This window comes from Bos javanicus, chromosome 10 (assembly GCF_032452875.1).
Source record: "Bos javanicus breed banteng chromosome 10, ARS-OSU_banteng_1.0, whole genome shotgun sequence".
Classification (NCBI taxonomy): domain Eukaryota; kingdom Metazoa; phylum Chordata; class Mammalia; order Artiodactyla; family Bovidae; genus Bos; species Bos javanicus.
This window is the reverse complement of record NC_083877.1, coordinates 99305322-99324327: the sequence shown is the minus strand read 5'-3', so window position 1 is coordinate 99324327 and position 19006 is coordinate 99305322. Positions and strand designations below refer to the sequence as shown.

General features: G+C 42.9%; 1 protein-coding gene across 4 annotated transcripts in view; it reads right to left on the bottom strand.

The window, feature by feature from the left end:
• The window catches only part of GPR65 (G protein-coupled receptor 65), a 45117-nt gene that overhangs the window by 21767 nt on the left and 4344 nt on the right, over nucleotides 1-19006 (bottom strand). For 2 of the 4 annotated variants that reach the window (XM_061429633.1, XM_061429635.1), the window contains exon 2: nucleotides 5576-5759. Coding sequence is in view for 1 of the 4 variants with exons in the window: in XM_061429635.1 (XP_061285619.1) it covers nucleotides 5576-5680 (105 nt within the window). In the remaining 3 variants the exon portion in view is untranslated. The other 2 variants (XM_061429631.1, XM_061429634.1) reach the window with 2 other exon arrangements.

Below are 19006 nucleotides of genomic sequence, written 5' to 3'. Positions count from 1 at the left end.
TCATTAGTCATTAGGGAACTACAGACTAAAACCACAGTGAGACACAACTACGCATTCACCAGAATAAATGAAATGAAAAAGAGCAAATATTAATACCAAGTCTTGATGACGTAGAGCATCTGGAACTCTCATATACGGTTGGGTGGAAAACTCTTTGGCTCTTATGCAAATCTTATGGTTCAGCAACTCTACTTCTAGGTATGTGCTCAACAGTAAGACATAACATGTGGTTCCCAAGACACATGTGGTAGAATTAGAATGTTCACAGTAGCTTTATTTGTAATATCCCCCAACTGGAATGCCTAATAGCAATAGAAAAGATACTTTTGAACCATCATGCTGGAGAAGACTTTTGAGAGTCCCTTGGACAGCAAAAGGATCAAACCAGTCCATCCTAAAGGAAATCAATTCTGAATATTCATTGGAAGGACTGATGCTGAAGCTGAAGCTCCAATACTTTAGCTACCTGAAATGAAGAGCTGACTCATTGGAAAAGACCCTGATGCTGGGAAAGATTGAGGGCAGGAGGAGAAGGGGGCGACAGAGGATGAGATGGTTGGATATCATCGACTCAATGGACATGAGTTTGTGCAAGCTCTGGGAGATGGTGAAGGACAGGGAAGCCTGGAATGCTGCAGTCCATGGGGTCGCTAAGAGTCAGACACGACTGAGCAACTGAAAAACAACAAAAAATCTATACATCAGTAAAAGGAACAAATTACTGTTACAAGCAATGATGCAGCTGAAGTTCAGAAACAATGCAGACGGATGGAAAAAGGCAGGCACGAAGGGTCCATATTGTCCGATTAAGAACCGGGTAGTGTTAAGCTGTGCTTTCAGAAATGAGGATAGCTCCCCATCTATTGAGGGCTTTCTGCATGCTGGACTCCATGTTAATGGCATGTATATTTGTTATAATACATGTTTTACAACTCTGCTGTTTATTACAATTATGTATTACAAAGAAGAATTGAGCAACGTATCAGGCAATTAGCCCCCAATCACCTGTCTGCTCTTCGTAGAACTTGGCTGCAATCCTAGGTTGTGATTCTGAAGTCTCTTGACTCTTAACTACTTTGTCTTCTGCCTTTATATAAAAATACTTTAGAAATCTGAAGTGTTTTTAGGGTTTGGGTCTTTCAGCTATAATGACTCTTCTAATTAAAGAAAATGACATCATAATAATTTCTGCAAACTAGATATAAAATAACCCTAAACTTTCCAGAAGGCTTTACTTTTATATTCTCTATTAAACTGCGTGGATTTCAAATAAACACGTGAGAACGATCATCTCACGTCACGTCTCACACTCAGCGACAGCACGTCTTTATGTTCCCTTATATTTGTCAACACGTTTTCTTCCGAAGGTTAAAAGTGTTCCTTTTCAGTAATTTACGAGGCAACACATTTTAATTAGGCTTTTATTTTCCTGTATTTGCTTTTAGGAATAGATAGCTAAAACCGAGCAAATATCCTGCTACCACTGTGAAAAAAAAAAATTCTTTGAGTTAGGAGGCTGAATTTTGAAGGGTCTATTGTTTAGATCAGGGACCATCTGTGAATTGCTTTAAAGTTGAAATGAATTATGTGTCACCACTCATAATGTGGTGATAAAGAAAATGTAAGCTAGACCCACTGGAAGTGGGAAGGAACCTTGTGCAGTCCCTTTCTTCTCAACAAAGCCCATCTGCCTTGCTGCAAGCAGCCATGTAGAATGTCGTGTCGAACGTTTAGCTGTTGGGAAAAACTGACGAAGAGGAGTCAGGTGGCAGTGGCCTTTGGGGAGGGGCTGGGTGATGACAGGAAGAGGGTGCCGGGAGGACTTCTGAGAACCGAGAGGCCTTCTCTTTCTTGATGTGAGTGTTGCTATGAGCAACCTCGGGCTACAGCCACGGGGTCGCAAAGAGCCAGACGCGACTGAGCAACTGAGCCCAGCACCGCAGCACATGAACAAGCTTGTAACAAGCTTGAACAAGTTCGTAAAAATGCATCAGGCGGTAAGCTTGGATACGTGCATTTTTTTCACATATGGGTTATGTTGTGGTTAAGGTTAAAAAGTGGAATCAAAAGGCTGTGTGCGATGAGATGTAAAGAATCTTGACGCCAACACCTGGATTTCCTGCGGGTGGAGCATACATGCCTTCCTAAGAAATGCTATGATTCTACTCCTTTCCTCACATATAAAAGGCAATTTATAGACGCAAAACAAAGCTGTAACTTAAGTAATTTGAAAATGAATTCACCTAAAACAAAGGCTTACCAGATGGAAAAGTGAGTGTACTAAGGTCCTGGAAGAAGCGAATAGAAATCATACCTTGAGGAGAGCGCCCTTGACCCAGGCTTTCAAGAATTCTCACAGATAGGGTTCTAACAAATATGAGCTGATTAAAATGCCCTCCGTCCACACACACACACAAAGAGACTCAATTTTAAAAATTGATAAAAAGAGCATACATCCTGCTACCACACGGAGAGAAAACAGACACAGACAGAAGTTAGCTACTATGTGTGAGATTCAGCAAACAAACGGGAAAGAAGAGACCTGGATCCGCAAAAGCCTTAGAGATGAAATTAATAGATATACAACACAAAAAAAGCATGCCCAATATGTTAAAGAAATAAAAGAAGGAATCTGAACATATGAATAAAGGATCCAGAGACAATGCAAGATAACTAAGCATATAAAAGATTGAAAGAGTCTTTTCAGAAATAAAAAACTTAAAACTTAATACTTAAAACTCGACACGGGGACTAACCAACTGACCAACTCCAGTTGAAGAGAAAATTAGTATGTTGCAAGGTAGAGCTAAAGAATTCACACAAAATTATCAGAGTGTTAAAGAGATGTGAAAATACCATACCACAGAGATAAGGAGGATAAAGTGAAAAGGTCAGCATATGTATAACTGAAGTTCCTGAAGGACAGAAGAAAGTAGGGGAAAGGCGATGTTAGAAAAGATGCTGAGTAAAAGACGTCTGAAAGTGATGCAGGACAAGGCATCCTCAGATTATGAAGCACAGCAAATCCCAAATAAGATTAGAAACAAACAGAGATGGAAATCTCTTCTTAGATGCCTTGCAATCAAGCTTCAGATCACCAAAGACTAAGAAAAAAAAAAAAAGAGCCAGGGAGAAAAAACGAATTACCTATTAAGGATGAAATTTCAACCAAGACCTTTTCAACAGCAATGATAACAGAAACCAGAAGGCAATGGATTGATATTTCCAAATTGCTATGAAAAAATGTCATCCTTTAATAGCCTACTCAACAGAACTAAATTCTAAAATGAGAGCACAAGTAAGGATGTTTGAAGAGAAACTACCACTGAGACCACTGGCCCCCACAATCCTCATTAAAGAGACTTCTGAAGAACATAAGAGGAGAAGGAAAATGTCCAAGATGGCCAGAATATAATAAGCTACCAAGGATGGAATTTTCATGGTTACACGTTACATCCATGACCAGGCTTACGGATCTGGGGAAGAAATTTAAACCATGAAAATATTCTTCCTTAGAAGCGGGACTGGGGGCTGGGTGATGGGCAGGAAGGGACCCCTTCCTCCTTTGTCCATGGTACTCAGCAAATAAGCATCTCTTTTTTTTTTTTTTTTTAAAAGGAGCTCTTCCCTGGTGGTCCAGTGGTTTAAGAATCTGCCTACAGATGCCGGGGGACCCAGATTCGGTCCCTAGTCCGGGGAAGATGACGCACTTCCGAGAGGCAACTAAGCCTGCGCAGCGCAACTACTGAAGCCCACGCACCGAGTGCCGGTGCTCCCCAGCAAGAGAAGCGCCCTCCATGCGAAGCCCACGCTCCACACCTGGAGAGCAGCCCCCGGTTCGCCCCATTTACGAAAAGCCGGTGCGCGGCAACAAAGACCCAGCGCAGCCAAAGATAAACGCATCTTGAAAAAAAGATAAGAAGGATCAATTGGAAAAAAATGATTTTGAGACGACTTACAAAATTTTCAACGGAATACGTTTCTTTCTTTGCAGAAACATTTACTGCCTTAGCTAAACAGCCGCGAGACTACATGGATTGATGAAGCAGGTCCTGAAGCCTTCTGGAGCCTTCTGGGTGGGAGCACAGAGACGGTGGTGACGGAGGCTTGTGGTTACGTTGTGTGGGCTCTGGAAACTCAAAGGCTCTCAGCAGTTCTTGGGGGACTTGTGACCACGTGTGTGTTTATCTGTTTCAGTTTTCACAGGTGTCACTCAGCAACCATTTTACAGAGTTCTTGTGAGGACTGAACGAGATGACACGTGAAGCCCAGTACTAAGAACATGGTAAGCCTGTACTACACGTGAACTGATACTGTTCTAATGACAACACTGTTTTGTCAGTCGCTAAGCTGTGTCCGACTCCTTTGAGACCCCATGGACTACTGGTGCCCGCCAGGCTCCTCTGTCCGTGGGATTTCCCAGGCAAGGACGCTGGAGTGAGCTGTCCTTTCCTCTTCCAAAGGTTCTTCCTGACCTAGGGACTGAACTTGCGTCTCGTGCATTGGCAGCTGAGTTCTTTACCACTGAGCCACTAGGGAAGCCCAACAAGGCTGGTAGTCTGTGATCTCTCCTACATCTCCTGAATGGACATCATCTTTGGCCAGCTATCCAGAGCATAGCAGAGAAGCCAGAGGCACTCAGAGTGAAATTTACATAATAACATTTCACATGTCATACCAAACTCGGAAGATGGTGCTGTTAAATTAATTTGTGTGAATCTCAGATTAAAATGGAACCCATAGTTCTTATCATTCATGCTGCTTTTCAGATATTGTTTTCACTACTTTAATCATATTTTGAGAAAATTGCTTTTAGATCCAGTGCTGAGAAATTTGGGTTAAGGTTTTGATTCTGACTTTAATTTCTACCTAACGCCTAAAGAATATAATCCACAGCTTCTAAAACAATACAGACCATTGATGACAATGATCCGAAGATAAAACGTGGGCTGCCATCTCTGGGGTCGCACAGAGTTGGACACGACTGAAGCGACTTAGCAGCAGCAGCAGCAGCCGCCGCAGGAAACCTTTGCCTTCACTTACCAGTTGAATAGCTACTTATTAAGACTCCTATGTGTCAGACAAGTGATAGTCACCTATTAAGTTATTAATTAATACTGGAAATATTATTTTCAATTTTACTAATAATGTGGGAAACATTCATATTGGAAATATCATTTTCAAATTTCACATTATTTCTGATGGTATAAAAACTTACCAGTAGACCACTATGTTGGTGAAAAGGTGGTGCTACATAGCTCTATAGCCAGGGGTTTGCTTGTTTCTTCCTAACCACTTAATTTTCAGTTTGTCGGTATACCGTTTCCTGTAGAGGAAATAGAGCATAAACATTCCCCTTTCATGTTTTAACAGTTTTACCTAACTCTTTTACACGAAGATTTTGACATCCTTTATTACCACTCTAAGTAGAGAGACCATATGTCATCCCCATGTCTCCCTGTCTTGTAGTATCACATTTATACAGTCTAAACTGGCCAAATGTTGCAAATATCACTGACAACCATTCAAAAGTATGTTAGGTACTTAAATTTTTATTTTTTAATCTTACACTTACCCATGTTCCTTGGGACGGTGACTCTGTTGATCGAGGAGTCAGATACATCTGCTTGCACCCAGAAGAGAAACCAGCATTGTTGAAGGGACAGGAAATTGAACTCATATGTCGTCATAAACCAATGAGGAAGCAGCATCTTAATGAGATTGAAGTCTGTTATCCAAGTTTGAGCAACAGACGTCTCCTAAGGATTTTTAAAGATGCTTTATTTATTATTTACTGTTGTATAATTTTTAGAAATCACTTTTCTGTGTCTCAGTTACAATTGTATACTGATATTATATGTGTTTTATTTAATAGAATATGTACTAGAATCGCATTCATTTGTTCATTCCCTCTTTCATTTATCTGTCAACACATATATCTATCCTACTCTGAGGGCACTGTGCTGGGAAATATATAGGACCTGGTTCTAATCTGTAAGGGGCTTATCAGTTAGTGAAGGAGATAATAACCACCAAAATGGATAAATACTCCAAGAGAGATACAGAAATATAGGATGAGTCACTGGACGTGTGAACTGTGGATGTACGAAACAAGAGAAGAGGTTGTAGATGGAATCAGGGTGATCAACGTCCTGGGAGAAAAAGAGTAGAGAGAATGGAGACTGGGTGTATAAAGAGCTTTGCGTGTATGCTTAGTCGATTTTCCAGGCAGGAATACTGGAGTGGGTTGCCATTTCCTCCTCCAGAGTATCTTCCTGACCCAGGGATCGAACCTGTGTCTCCTCTGTCTCCTGCACAGCAGGCCATTTTTTTTTTTTTTTTTTTTTTTACTGCTGAGCCACTGGGGAAACCCTACATAAACAGCATATTCATTTCTTAATGGCATGATGGTAGGGCCACAGTAGCCAACTTGGTAAAGATTTTTTTTTAAAGATGTTAGTGGGATTAGGTACATAGTATGTTATAGAACCACTTTTTCCTTTGATTTTCCTCTTGGAATAGAAGAGTCCATCAGAGATTGCGAAACCATGTTAAAAACCAGGTGAACTGGTTTGAAGGTGAAAGTTGCTCAGTGGTGTCCAACTATTTGGGACCCCATGGACTGTAGCCTGCCAGGCTCCTCTCTCCATGGGATTCTTCAGGCCAGAATACTGGAGTGGGTAGCGGTTCCCTTCCAGGGCATCTTCCCAACCCAGGGATTGAGCCCAGGTCTCCCACATTGCAGGCAGATTCTTTACCAGCTGAGCCACAAGGGAAGCCCAAGAATACTGGAGTGGGTAGCCTATCCCTTCTCCAGGAGATCTTCCTGACTCAGGAATCGAACCGGGGTCTCCTGCATTCCAGGTGAATTCTTTACCAGCTGAGCTATCAGGGAAGCCCCCTAAGTGGCTTAGACAGATCAATAATTTTATGAAACTTGAAAATTTATTTAAGAAAGATGTGGGTTATTACAATGAAAACTCATGTAGTATATTAAGGTTGACAGTTGCTACCAAATTTGTAAGTGATTTGATGTGAAGTAAAATTAGCTCCTAGAACTTTTGAGATGTTAAAAAAGTCAGAAACATTATGTTTGAACCCCACTGAATGAACTTTTATTACAAATGAATGGGAAATTTTTACTTTATAAGGACAGAATTAATTTGAAGTGGAAAATTTTAACTTCATTTTAAAAACTACAATCATGATGATTTGAGTCTGTTCCTGTAAAAGGAGGTTAGATGTTCCTGTTGGTAGAGTTTTTAAAATTTCTGCCCAGAATTGGAAAAGATGACCTTGTGATATAACCAAAAATGTTTTCCCTTGAAGTTATTCAGGATGTAATAGGTGTGCAGTGGGTTTCCTATACTTCTTTTGTAGGTCTTTCATTGAAAATAATTAAAGTACTCATTTAGATTTATCAGGTACATTTGGAAAGTAATTTAGCATATACTAACTTAAAAGCAGTATAGCATACAGTAACTTAAAATTCAGAATATCTTCTACTTTTACTGAAATAATGAAAAATGTAAGTACAACGCAGAAAATTAATAGTAAGACCCTTCAGTTCAGTTCAGTCACTCAGTTGTGTCCGACTCTTTGCAACCCCATGGACTGCAGCACACCAGGCCTCCCTGTCCATTACCAACTCCTGGAGTTTACTCAAACTCATGTCCACTGAGTTGGTGATGCCCTCCAACCATCTCATCCTCTGTTGTCCCCTTCTCCTCCTGCCCTCAATCTTTCCCAGCATCAGGGTCTTTCCCAGTGAGTCAGCTCTTCGAATCAGGTGGCCAAATTATTGGAGCTTCAGCTTCAGCATCAGTCCTTCCAATGAATATTCAGGACTGATTCTGTGTAGGATGGACTGGTTGGATCTCCTTGCCGTCCAAGGGACTCTTAAGAGTCTTCTCCAACGCCACAGCTCAAAAGCATCAATTCTTCGGTGCTCAGCCTTAAGCCTTTACAAAAACGAAAGCAATGATTTCATTTTCTTATGCCTCTAATCCAAAACTTTTGTTTGGCTTCACACATCCACTTGTCTGTGGCTTCTATACATGGGTATCTCATGATACTCACAATTTCTTATTTACCAAAATAACCTACACGTCTGCTTTTAGGGAAATGCTATTTTCACATCCACATCGGGGTTTTATGTATTTTGCTCTTCAAAAGAAAAAAAAAAGGATGTTGTTTAAAAACACAAGAAACACAAACTTTCACTTCTGATTAATTAGGAGAAAAACTGTGGCTGCCCTATGCTGAAATTTCAATTCCACATTACAAGAGTCTTGAGAACTTTTAAATAACTCTGCTTCTTACTAAGTCCAGTTTTCTGAAGCCACAGGATGGAGTCCCAGCACTGGCCTGTGGCAGAACTCTTGGTCTGCCCGTGGGGAAAACGGGAAGAGAGTGTGGTTCTCCCTGCCTCCAACTTCTCCACAGGGCAGACAGTGCAAGAGCTGAATCTGCTGACGAAGTGTCCTTTGTCGCCACGTTTTCCATTTGGTGCAATTTCACTAGTCAAAGCCGCAACTCAACGTGGCAGGGAACATTCTGAAATACTGACTTATTTCCCCAGCCCTACTTCCTTTTACCCTATCCCTACCCATCCCCCTGCCCTCCCCCCCACCCAACACTCAATTAGCCACTTTGAGTGTTTATTGCCTCAAGATAAGGAGTTCTTGGCAGAAAAATATGGAATGGGGGAGGAGAAGACAATCCTGTTTGGAATTTCAAGGGCTTTAGGCAACCTAGGAGAATGGCTCAATTGGTAAAGAGTCTGCCTGCAATGCAGGAGACCCAGGTTCAATCCCTGGATTGGGAAAATCCCCTAGAAAAAGGAATGGAAACCCATTTCTGTATCCTTGCTTGGAGAATTCCATGGACAGAGGAACCTGGCGGGCTACAGTTGCAGAGAGTCAGACACACTGAGCGGTCAAGCACGGGAGGATGGGCAGGACCGAGAGGCAGACAATCTGCTTGGAAGCCAATCTGTTCAGATAAAGCAAAGCCTCCTGCCCCTGAGAACAGATCTGAGGCTTCTCTGGCCCGATGGGGCTGGGGCTTAGGGCTGTGAGAAAGGAAGTCGTGAGAGGTCAGATGTGGTAGCCGGACACAGGGGCCCTGCGTCCTGACTGAGTCAACCCCCTCCCCTGCCAGCCCTGAGGTGGGGTGGGGTGGGGCCACGGTGATTCCGATGAGCTGGGGAGGAGGGTGGACCTGTCTCTCATGTGCAGGGGTAAGTCCAGATGGGAGGCTGTCTCAAGATGACATGTGTGGGCAGCCTGAGCCAGCTTCACTAAGTTCCCTGGTGCCTGGCACAGCACAGGCCAGGCATGTGAGGACCACTCAAGTGATGGAAAGCATCGGCCTCCCCTTGGTGCTTCCAGTGGCCCAGTGGGTCAGAGAAGAAGCCTGGCTGCCACTGACAGGGGAAAACCCTGCTGAGTCCTGTGTGGGCTCTGCTGACGACCAGGAGGGAGTGAGGACATCCCAGGAGAGGCCAGCATGGGCAGAGGGCAGCCGTGAGGCTCAAGGGTGAGCTAAATCCCTCCAGCCTTAGCAGCATACAAACTCCCAGGTTCCTACCTGGTGTTACGGGCTGACTTTCAACCCCCTACCTCTCTGCCAAAATCCATATGTTGAGGTCCTGCTCCCTAGTACGTCATAATGTGACTGTATTTGGAGATAGGCTCTTTAAAGAGGTGACTAAGCTGAGATAAAACTGTTAGTCCAATCTGATTGGTGGTGTCCTTATAAGAAGAGAGATTTGGACTCACAAAGAGACTCCAGGGATGCACATGCGTAAAGGAAAGAGCAGGTGAGGACAGGGAGAGAAGGTGGCCATCTGCACACCGAGGGGATAGACCTCAGGAGAAGCCAGCCCTACCGACACCTTGATCTTGGACTTCCAGCCTCTAGAACCATGAGGAAATAAACGCCGCTTTGTTATAGCAGCCCTAGCAGAGTATAATAAATACAAGTGCAATCCAGAGGAAGAAGAGGTTAGATCCTGAATTGACTGTGAGCAAGCGTCTACCAGTTTCATAGAATGGGGTATTAAAATGGAATTTTAGTTGAGTTACAGAAAGATAAAGAATATTTTATTTCTTGCATCTCTGATTATGGCCTGAGATTGGAATGTGCATTTTAAGATCACACGTTTGACCTAAAATGTTTAATTCAGCAAACATTTGTTAAGCCTTTGACTAGCAAAAGTATTTTTCTCATTACTTGTCAGGGGGGTTAAAATGTAACTATAAGATGACTTTCATTTGAGGGGTTTTGAAAGTTTTAGGCTTCCCAGGTGGCACTAGTAGTAAAAATTCCGCCTGCTGAAGCCAGGAGACTTAAGAGATGTGGGTTCCATCCCTGGGTCGGGAAGATCCCCTGGAAGAGGGCATGGGAGCCCATTCCAGTATTCTCACCTGGAGAATCCCATGGACAGAGGAGCCTGGCGGGCTACAGTCCATAGGGTGGCAAAGAGTCGGACACGACTGAAGCCTCTTAGTATACATGAGTGAAAGTTTTAGCATCAGGCTTCCTTTCTAAAGATGCAAATATATTACTCGGGTTGAAGGGGAACATTAAGTTGTCAGATAAAACCGTACTCGGTGTCTACACTACGACAAAGCTCCCCAGGGTCCATTTGCACCAATACTTCTCCAAGTGCACTTCTTGGATTGGCAGTGTTAATGTCATTTCTGAATCTTTGAGAATTACAGTTCTCAGTCTCACTCCAGGCCCAGGGTCAGAAGCTCTGGGGCTGGAGCTCAAAGATGTGTGTTATAAAAAGCCCCCCAAGTGGTTTTGATGCCCCAAAGTTTTGAGAACAATTGGCGTACAGGATGGCTGCCTGGATAAGAGACCGGGGGGAGGAGTAGAGACACAGAGGGAACAGAACCTCTATAAAGGGAAGAGTGTGGAGACACGTTCTGTTCAAATTCTTCCTTGGTTTGGGTACTTTAACCATATCAGAGAGGAAGAAAGTTTCCCTGTCCTTCTAGGTTCTTCTGGCTGTTCCAGAGGGAAACTGACATGAGCTCCAAAGAGCTCCAGCACCATAGTCCTTTATGTCTCTGCAGAAAGACTTCAGCAAGGAGCAAGTGGGTAGAAAAGAAGTGATTTATTAGACTGGGACACATTTGAGGCTTATAAGCAGGTGCCCGAGAACTCAGTGGGCTACAGTTTTATAACTGAAAGGAAAGTGCGGAGCAGGAGAAGACCTCCTTTGTCTTTCTTGAGTAGACGTCATGCTTCCATTATCAGCTCTTCCTCCAGGCTGGGCAAGGGAGTTTTCTTGTCCCTACATGGTAAAGCTAAATTCACAAATTATTGTCATTTATGTGTGCAGAGAGCATGTCCTAGAGATCATTCACTTACTGAGCTCACTGGGCAGGGTGTGGGGCTCACACCACCGCTGTTTTATTGTTTGGGGCAGGGCTGGTACTTCTGCATGGTTTTGTTGCTAAGCAAGCCTGCTTGGTTTTGTGGTTAAACCAACCTGCTTTCAGGAATCACCATTAACTTACAGGGGTCTCCCATATACTTTTCTACATACAATCCCCTAGTGGGAAAAACTATTCAATTACCTACTTTGTCCCTTTACTCTGTCCCTATCAAGGTAGGTTAACGGGACAAAATAAGATAAAAATTTAATAGTATGTATGCATGGGAGAGGCCCAGGAAGACTGAGGAACTCGCCAAAAATAGCTGAAATCCTTAAATATTAAACCATAAATATTATCTTCAGCCAAAGACAAAAGAGGATGTTGGGGGCAGTGGTTTGAGACTTCAAAGGGGAGGAAGGTAATTCATATAGAGATGGGAAGGCAAACGTTTGGTAAATAAACGTGTGCTGGTTTACATGGAGACAGTGGAATGTCTCTGATGCCCAGACTCTGCCAAGTTTCCCCCATCACTCTTAGTCCCTATTTGCAGATCTCTCTGGTGATAACTCTATTCTGGGAATAGGCCCTTTATGCAAATTCTTTTAGGCAGTTAAGGGGAAGTGTAACAAGGAAAACTTCCAAACTCTTCTGTTTCTTAAAAATAATCTGTCTAAATCCTTATACCAAAGAGACACATTTCAGGGTGGCAGAATTTGTTCCCTTACAGCTTATCATCTCTTCATCAGTTTTTAAATTCCACTCGCATCATTGTGTCATTAGTCCATTTGGTTCTGCCCTTTAAAAAGTTGAAGCTAATGCAGCCTCTCATTTCAGACTTGTAAATGATTTTGACTTAAAGCTTAAGTCAGAACATAACTATAGTAACAGTTAAAATGGAGACGTTATCAAACTAAGGACTGGATCTTTAATATCCTAAATATCTCATTATGGTTGTTGTTGCTGTTGTTTTGTCTCTAAGTCGTGTCCAACTCTTTGTGACGTAGCCCGCCAGGCTCCTCTGTCCATGGGATTTCCCAGGCAAGAATACTGGAGTGGGTTGGCATTTCCTTCTCCAGGGGATCTTCTTGATCCAGGGATGGAACCCATATCTCCTGCATTGGCAGGCAGATTCTTTACACTGAGCCACTGTTACCAAGTTCAAGCTCGCTCTGCTTGGTGCTTGAGAGGCTGATAAATCTGAGAGACGAGATGTTGAGGTGAGGAATACAACTTTATTTGGAGAGCTGGGTAACTGAAAAGATGGCAGACTAATGTCTCAAAAAAAAGTCATCTTATGTGGTGCTGGTTGCCAGGTTTTTTTTTATCTCTGATTTTTTATGAATCAGAGATAGGGGGAAGATGAGGAAACAAAATAAAAAGACCATTTAACTCTTGCAGATATCTCCTAGAATGGGAGATGTGCTAGTTTCACTTCCTTACAGCCATCTCACAGGTGGTGTGAAATGGAATATTTCCTTCCCTATCCATAGACAAAGAATGCCACAGTCCTTCACAGGGAGGCGGGGCCAGGTTATCTCCCTGAGGCAGGCAATTATGTTTGCCTATAATAACAGAAGTGGCAAGATAAAGGTTAAAGTCACAGAAGCAGATCCAGTTGTTGTTGTTCAGTCGCGTCCGACTCATCGCAACCCCAGGGACAGCAGCACACCATGTTTCCCTGTCCTTCACTATCTCCCAGAGTTTTCGCAAACCCATGTCCATTGAGTCGGTGATGCCACCCAACCATCTCATCCTCTGTCTTCCCCTTTTCCTCCTGCCCTTAATCTTTCCCAGCATCAGGGTCTTTTCCAGTGAGTCAGTTCTTCATATCAGGTGGCCAAAGTATTGGAGTTTCAGCTTCAGCATCAGTCCTTCCAAAGAATATTCAGGGTTGATTTCCTTTAGGATTGACTGGTTTGCTCTCCTTACTGTCCAAGGGACTCTCAAGAGTCTTCTCCAGCACCAACCTTCGAGCATCCATTAAGCATCAGTTCTTCAGCGCTCAGCTTTCTTCACGGTCCAACTCTCACAGTTGCACGTGACTACTGGAAATATCATAGCAGATCCAGTATGAAGTCAAAATTAACCCTACACCACCAGGGAAGCCAAATACCTCTTTAGAAGATCTAACATGTATTTCCTGATGTCTATAAGTTACAGAAACAAATTTTAATGCATTTGTTATGCTCACTTATTGAAGTAATCAAATTTAGGAAGATGAACTCCAAATAGTTTCCTCAAGTACTGTGGAATGTGCAAAATGATTAGCTTAATTTTTTAAGTCAGGATAATAAATGTAATTCCTTGTGGAATTATCTGTTCTGTCCAGTTTGCTTATGCTAGGTATTACCAGATAATCTTTTAAGATTTAGGATCCAAAAACTGTTTCATGAATTCAGGTTTAACCAAGACATGCACTAATATTTATGGAGGTACAATTCAAAGGATAGTGCAGAGAAGGAGGAGAGATGATTGGCAAGAAACTGAGTCAACTGGGGCAAAGGGGCTAGGGACAGAGCGCAGGGAGGATGGGAAGCCAGGCTAGTTGTTATGGGCTCTGCGGCATCAGGACTGGTGAAGGCAGGTTCTGTCACCCAAAGCTGTGAGTCATACCAGGATCCAAAGAACGAACAGAGCAGAGATTACAGTGAAATCCAAGAGTGATGGGAATGCCTGCCATTTTATAGAAAATAATGCTAGAACCTTTATTCCCCTTGATGCTTTTTTTAGAGGATGTTAAAATATCTTTGCAAATGTGCTGTAATTGGGTAAATCCCTTCTGTTGTTTTATAATACCTCTTTCTATAAAGAAGCCTTCAAAATATTAGTTACTGCAACATTTAAGACTATATCATATGAGTGGTCTGCTGAAATGCATCATGGGCAAATGCGATCTTAAATATGTTCACAACATACAGATGGCCAGCAAACACATAAAAAGATGCTCAACATCACTCATTATTAGAGAAATGCAGGTCAAAACTACAATGAGAGATCACCTCATACCGGTCACAATGGCCACCATTAAACAATCTACAAACAATGAATGCTGGAGAGGGTGTGGAGAGAAGGGAACCTACACCCTTATTTGGAATGGAAACTGATACAGCCACTATGGAGAATAGTGCGGAGTTTCCTTAAAAAACTGAAAATAGAACTACCATATTACCCAGCAGTCCCACTCCTGGGCAAATATCCAGAGAAAACCATAATTCAAAAAGATACATGCACTCCAATATTCATTGCAGTGCTATTTATAATAGCCAGGACATAGAAGCAACCTAAATGTCCCCCAATAGAAGAATGGATAAAGAGGATTTGGTACATATATCTGTACATACATACATACAATTCCACATACATGGAATATTATTCAACCATAAAAAAGGATGAAACTGAGCAATTTGCCGTGATGTAAATAAATCTAGAGACTATCATACAGAGTGAAGTCAGAGAATAGCAAATATTGTTTAATATCGCTTATGTAAGAAATCTAGAAAAGATACAGATGGACTTGTCTGCAAAGCAGAAACAGACACACAGACATAGGGAACAGACATATGGATATGGGGAGGGGAATGGGGTGGGGTGAATTCTGGGAGACTGGTACTGACATACATGCACTGCTATGTCTAAATAGATAACTGTCAGTTCCTACTATAGAGCACGGGGAACTCTACTCAGTGTTCTGTGGTGACCTAAATGGGAAGAAAATCCAAAAAGGAGTGGATATATGTATACGTAGGGATTGCCTAGTGGCTCAGATGGTAAAGAGTCTGTCTGCAATGCAGGAGACCTCGGTTCGATCCCTGGGTCAGAAAGATCCCCTGGAGAAGGAAATGGCAACCCACTCCAGGATTCTTGCCTGGAGAATCCCATGGATAGAGGAGCCTGGTGGACTCAGTCCATGGGGTCTCAAAGAATTTGATATGGCTGAATGCACGCACGTATATACACACACTCACACACAGCTTTGCTGTACAGCAGAAACTACCACAACATTGTAAAGCAACTATACTCCAATAAAATTAGTTAAAAAAAAATAGAGTACATTCACAAATTCTTTGACACTCCTGCTCTCAAGAGGTGGAGCCCGGTTTCCCTCCCCTGGAGTGTGGGCTAGACTTACTGACTCACTCCTAGCAAATAAAGCAGAAGTGATGCTGTGTTGTTCTGGAGACGAGGTCAGAATAATCCTGTGAATTCCCCCTCAGGCCCTCTCACTTTCTCTTTTTGCTCACTTGGTCTGAGGGAAGTCAGTCTGTGTTGTGAGAACACGCCCACGTGGCAGGGATCTGAGTGAGCCAACAGCATTGAATAACCACCTTGGAAGTGAATCTCCAAGCCTTCAGATGATGACAGCTCCTGCTAACATCTCTACTGCAGCGTCACGAGGGATCCTGAGCTGGACCACCCAGCCAAGGTGATCCCGAGTTCCCCACCCACAGAAACTGAGATGGACTAAATATTTATTACCTTCCCTCATAGCTCAGTCGGTAAAGAATCTGCCTGGAATGCAGGAGATTCCTGGGTTGGGAAGATGCCCTGGAGAAGGAAATGGCAACCCACTTCAGTGTTCTTGCCTAGGAAATCCCATGGACAGAGGGAGCCTGGCATGTTACAGTCCATGAGGTTGCAAAAGAGTCAGAAGCGACTAAGCAACAACAATCTGTATAAAATACAAGTCTAGATTTTTGAAAACTTCTTATAAAAAAATTTGCAAAATGTTTTACTGATATATTTTTATCTTGACTGCATTTTTATCAACAATACTTTGGGTTTTTCTTTTTATTTAGTTGCTGTGTCCAACTCTTTTGCGACCCCCATGAATATGGAGGTAAATAAATATTAATCAAAATTAATCTCATATGCTTTTTTTGGTGAACTTTTTTTTTGGCTACTAGAAAATTTCAAGTTATATATACATGTTTTGCCTTCTATTTATTGGACAGAATTGTACTAGATGTTAAAAAAAAAATCTTCTGAGCCATGGGTACTGTTATTTTTTTCATGCCTAAGACTTGAAATTAGGTGGACTCTAGAATTCATACCCTGGCAGGAGTGCAGAAAAAGATACTGACAATCCAAAGACGAATAGATGGATCATGGGTGAGACAGAGGGGGACAGCAAAACTTCCTGGAGTTCTTCATTTGAACTAATCCATGCATTAATGGGGATTCCCAGGGGGCGCTAGTGGCAAAGAACCAGCCCGCCAACGCAAGAGACCTAAGAGACACAGGTGCGATCCCTGGGGCAGGAAGACCCTCTGCAGGAGGGCATGGCAACCCACTCCAGTATTCTTGCCTGGAGACTCCCATAGACGGGGGAGCCTAGTGGGCTACAGTCCACGGGGTCGCAAAGAGTCGCATGTAACTCAAGTGACTTAGCATACACACGTGCATTAACAATTACCAACAAAAGAACTACACAGGGTGAAGGCAGTGTTTAAAGTGGGGGAAATGCAGATAGAGAGGCTGAGAATTCTTTGTGGTGATCATTTCCAGTCTCATTATAACCTGGTGTATCAGTCAGGGTTCTTTGCTGCGGGCATAAGCATCTGAATGCAGAGTTCCAAAGAATAGCAAGAAGAGATAAGAAAGCCTTCCTCAGCCATCAATGCAAAGAAATAGAGGAAAACAACAGAATGGGAAAGACTAGAGATCTCTTCAAGAAAATTAGAGATACCAAGGGAACATTTCATGCAAAGATGGGCTCGATAAAGGACAGAAATGGTATGGACCTAACAGAAGCAGAAGATACTAAGAAAAGGTGGCAAGAATACACAGAAGAACTGTACAAAAAAGATCTTCACGACCAAGATAATCACAATGGTGTGATCACTCACCTGGAGCCAGACATCCTGGAATGTGAAGTCAAGTGGGCCTTAGAAAGCATCACTATGAACAAAGCTATGGGAGGTGATGAAATTCCAGTGGAGCTATTTCAAATCCTGAAAGATGATGCTGTGAAAGTGCTGCACTCAATTTTGCTGCCAGCAAATTTGGAAAACTCAGCAGTGGCCACAGGACTGGGAAAGGTCAGTTTTCATTCCAATCCCAAAGAAAGGCAATGCCAAAGAATGCTCAAACTACTGCACAATTGCACTCATCTCACACGCTAGAAAAGTAATGCTCAAAATTCTCCAAGCCAGGCTTCAGCAATATGTGAACCCTGAACTTCCAGATGTTCAAGCTGGATTTAGAAAAGGCAGAGGAACCAGAGATCAAATTGCCAACATCTGCTGGATCATGGAAAAGCAAGAGAGTTCCAGAAAAACATCTATTTCTGCTTTATTGACTATGCCAAAGCCTTTGACTGTGTGGATCACAATGAACTGTGGAAAATTCTGAAAGAGATGGGAATACCAGACCACCTGATCTGCCTCTTGAGAAACCTTTGTGCGGGTCAGGAAGCAACAGTTAGAACTGGACATGGAACAACAGACTGGTTCCAAATAGGAAAAGGAGTACGTCAAGGCTTTATATTGTCACTCTGCTTATTTAACTTATATGCAGAGTTCATCATGAGAAATGCTGGGCTGGAAGAAGCACGGGCTGGAAGAAGCACAAGCTGGAATCAAGATTGCTGGGAGAAATATCAATAACCTCAGATATGCAGATGACACCACCCTTATAGAAAGTGAAAAGCAACTAAAAAGCCTCTTGATGAAAGTGAAAGAGGAGAGTGAAAAAGTTGGCTTAAAACTCAACATTCAGAAAACGAAGATCATGGCATCCAGTCCCATCACTTCATGGGAAATAGATGGGGAAACAGTGGAAACAGTGTCAAACTTTATTTTTTTGGGCTCCAAAATCCCTGAAGATGGTGACTGCAGCCATGAAATTAAAAGACGCTTACTCCTTGGAAGGAAAGTTATGACCAACCTAGATAGCATATTGAAAAGCAGAGACATTACTTTGCCAACAAAGGTCCATCTAGTCAAGGCAGCGGTTTTTCCAGTGGTCGTGTATGGATGTGAGAGTTGGACTGTGAAGAAGGCTGAGCGCTGAAGAATTGATGCTTTTGAAGTGTGGTGTTGGAGAAGACTCTTGAGAGTCCCTTGGACTGCAAGGAGATCCAACCAGTCCATTCTAAAGGAGATCAGCCCTGGGTGTTCTTTGGAAGGAATGATGCTAAAGCTGAAGCTCCAGTACTTTGGCCGCCTCATGGGAAGGGTTGACTCATTGGAAAAGACTCTGATGCTGGGTGGGATTGGGGGTAGGAGGAAAAAGGGACAACAGAGGATGAGATGACTGGATGGCATCACTGACTCGAAGGACATGAGTCTGATTGAACTCTGGGAGTTGGTGATGGACAGGGAGGCCTGGTGTGCTGCAGTTCATGGGGTCTCAAGGAGTCAGACATGACTGAGGGACTGAACTGAGCAAAAAAATGAAAGACTTAGAAATCGAGATATGGCACAGAATTGCTGCTGAGGCTGCAGAATCAGCCTTGTAAAATGGGCTCCTGGCAAAGGACCAGAAGGGCAGCTCACTCCATCCTGCCTGAGCCCTTAGGATGGCGCTCCTCCCCCTACTGCCCCGGGGACTTCGGTCCCTCTGGGGCGCCTCTAGCAGCGCCTCCTTTGGACTCTGCTCCGGGCTGCTTTCTG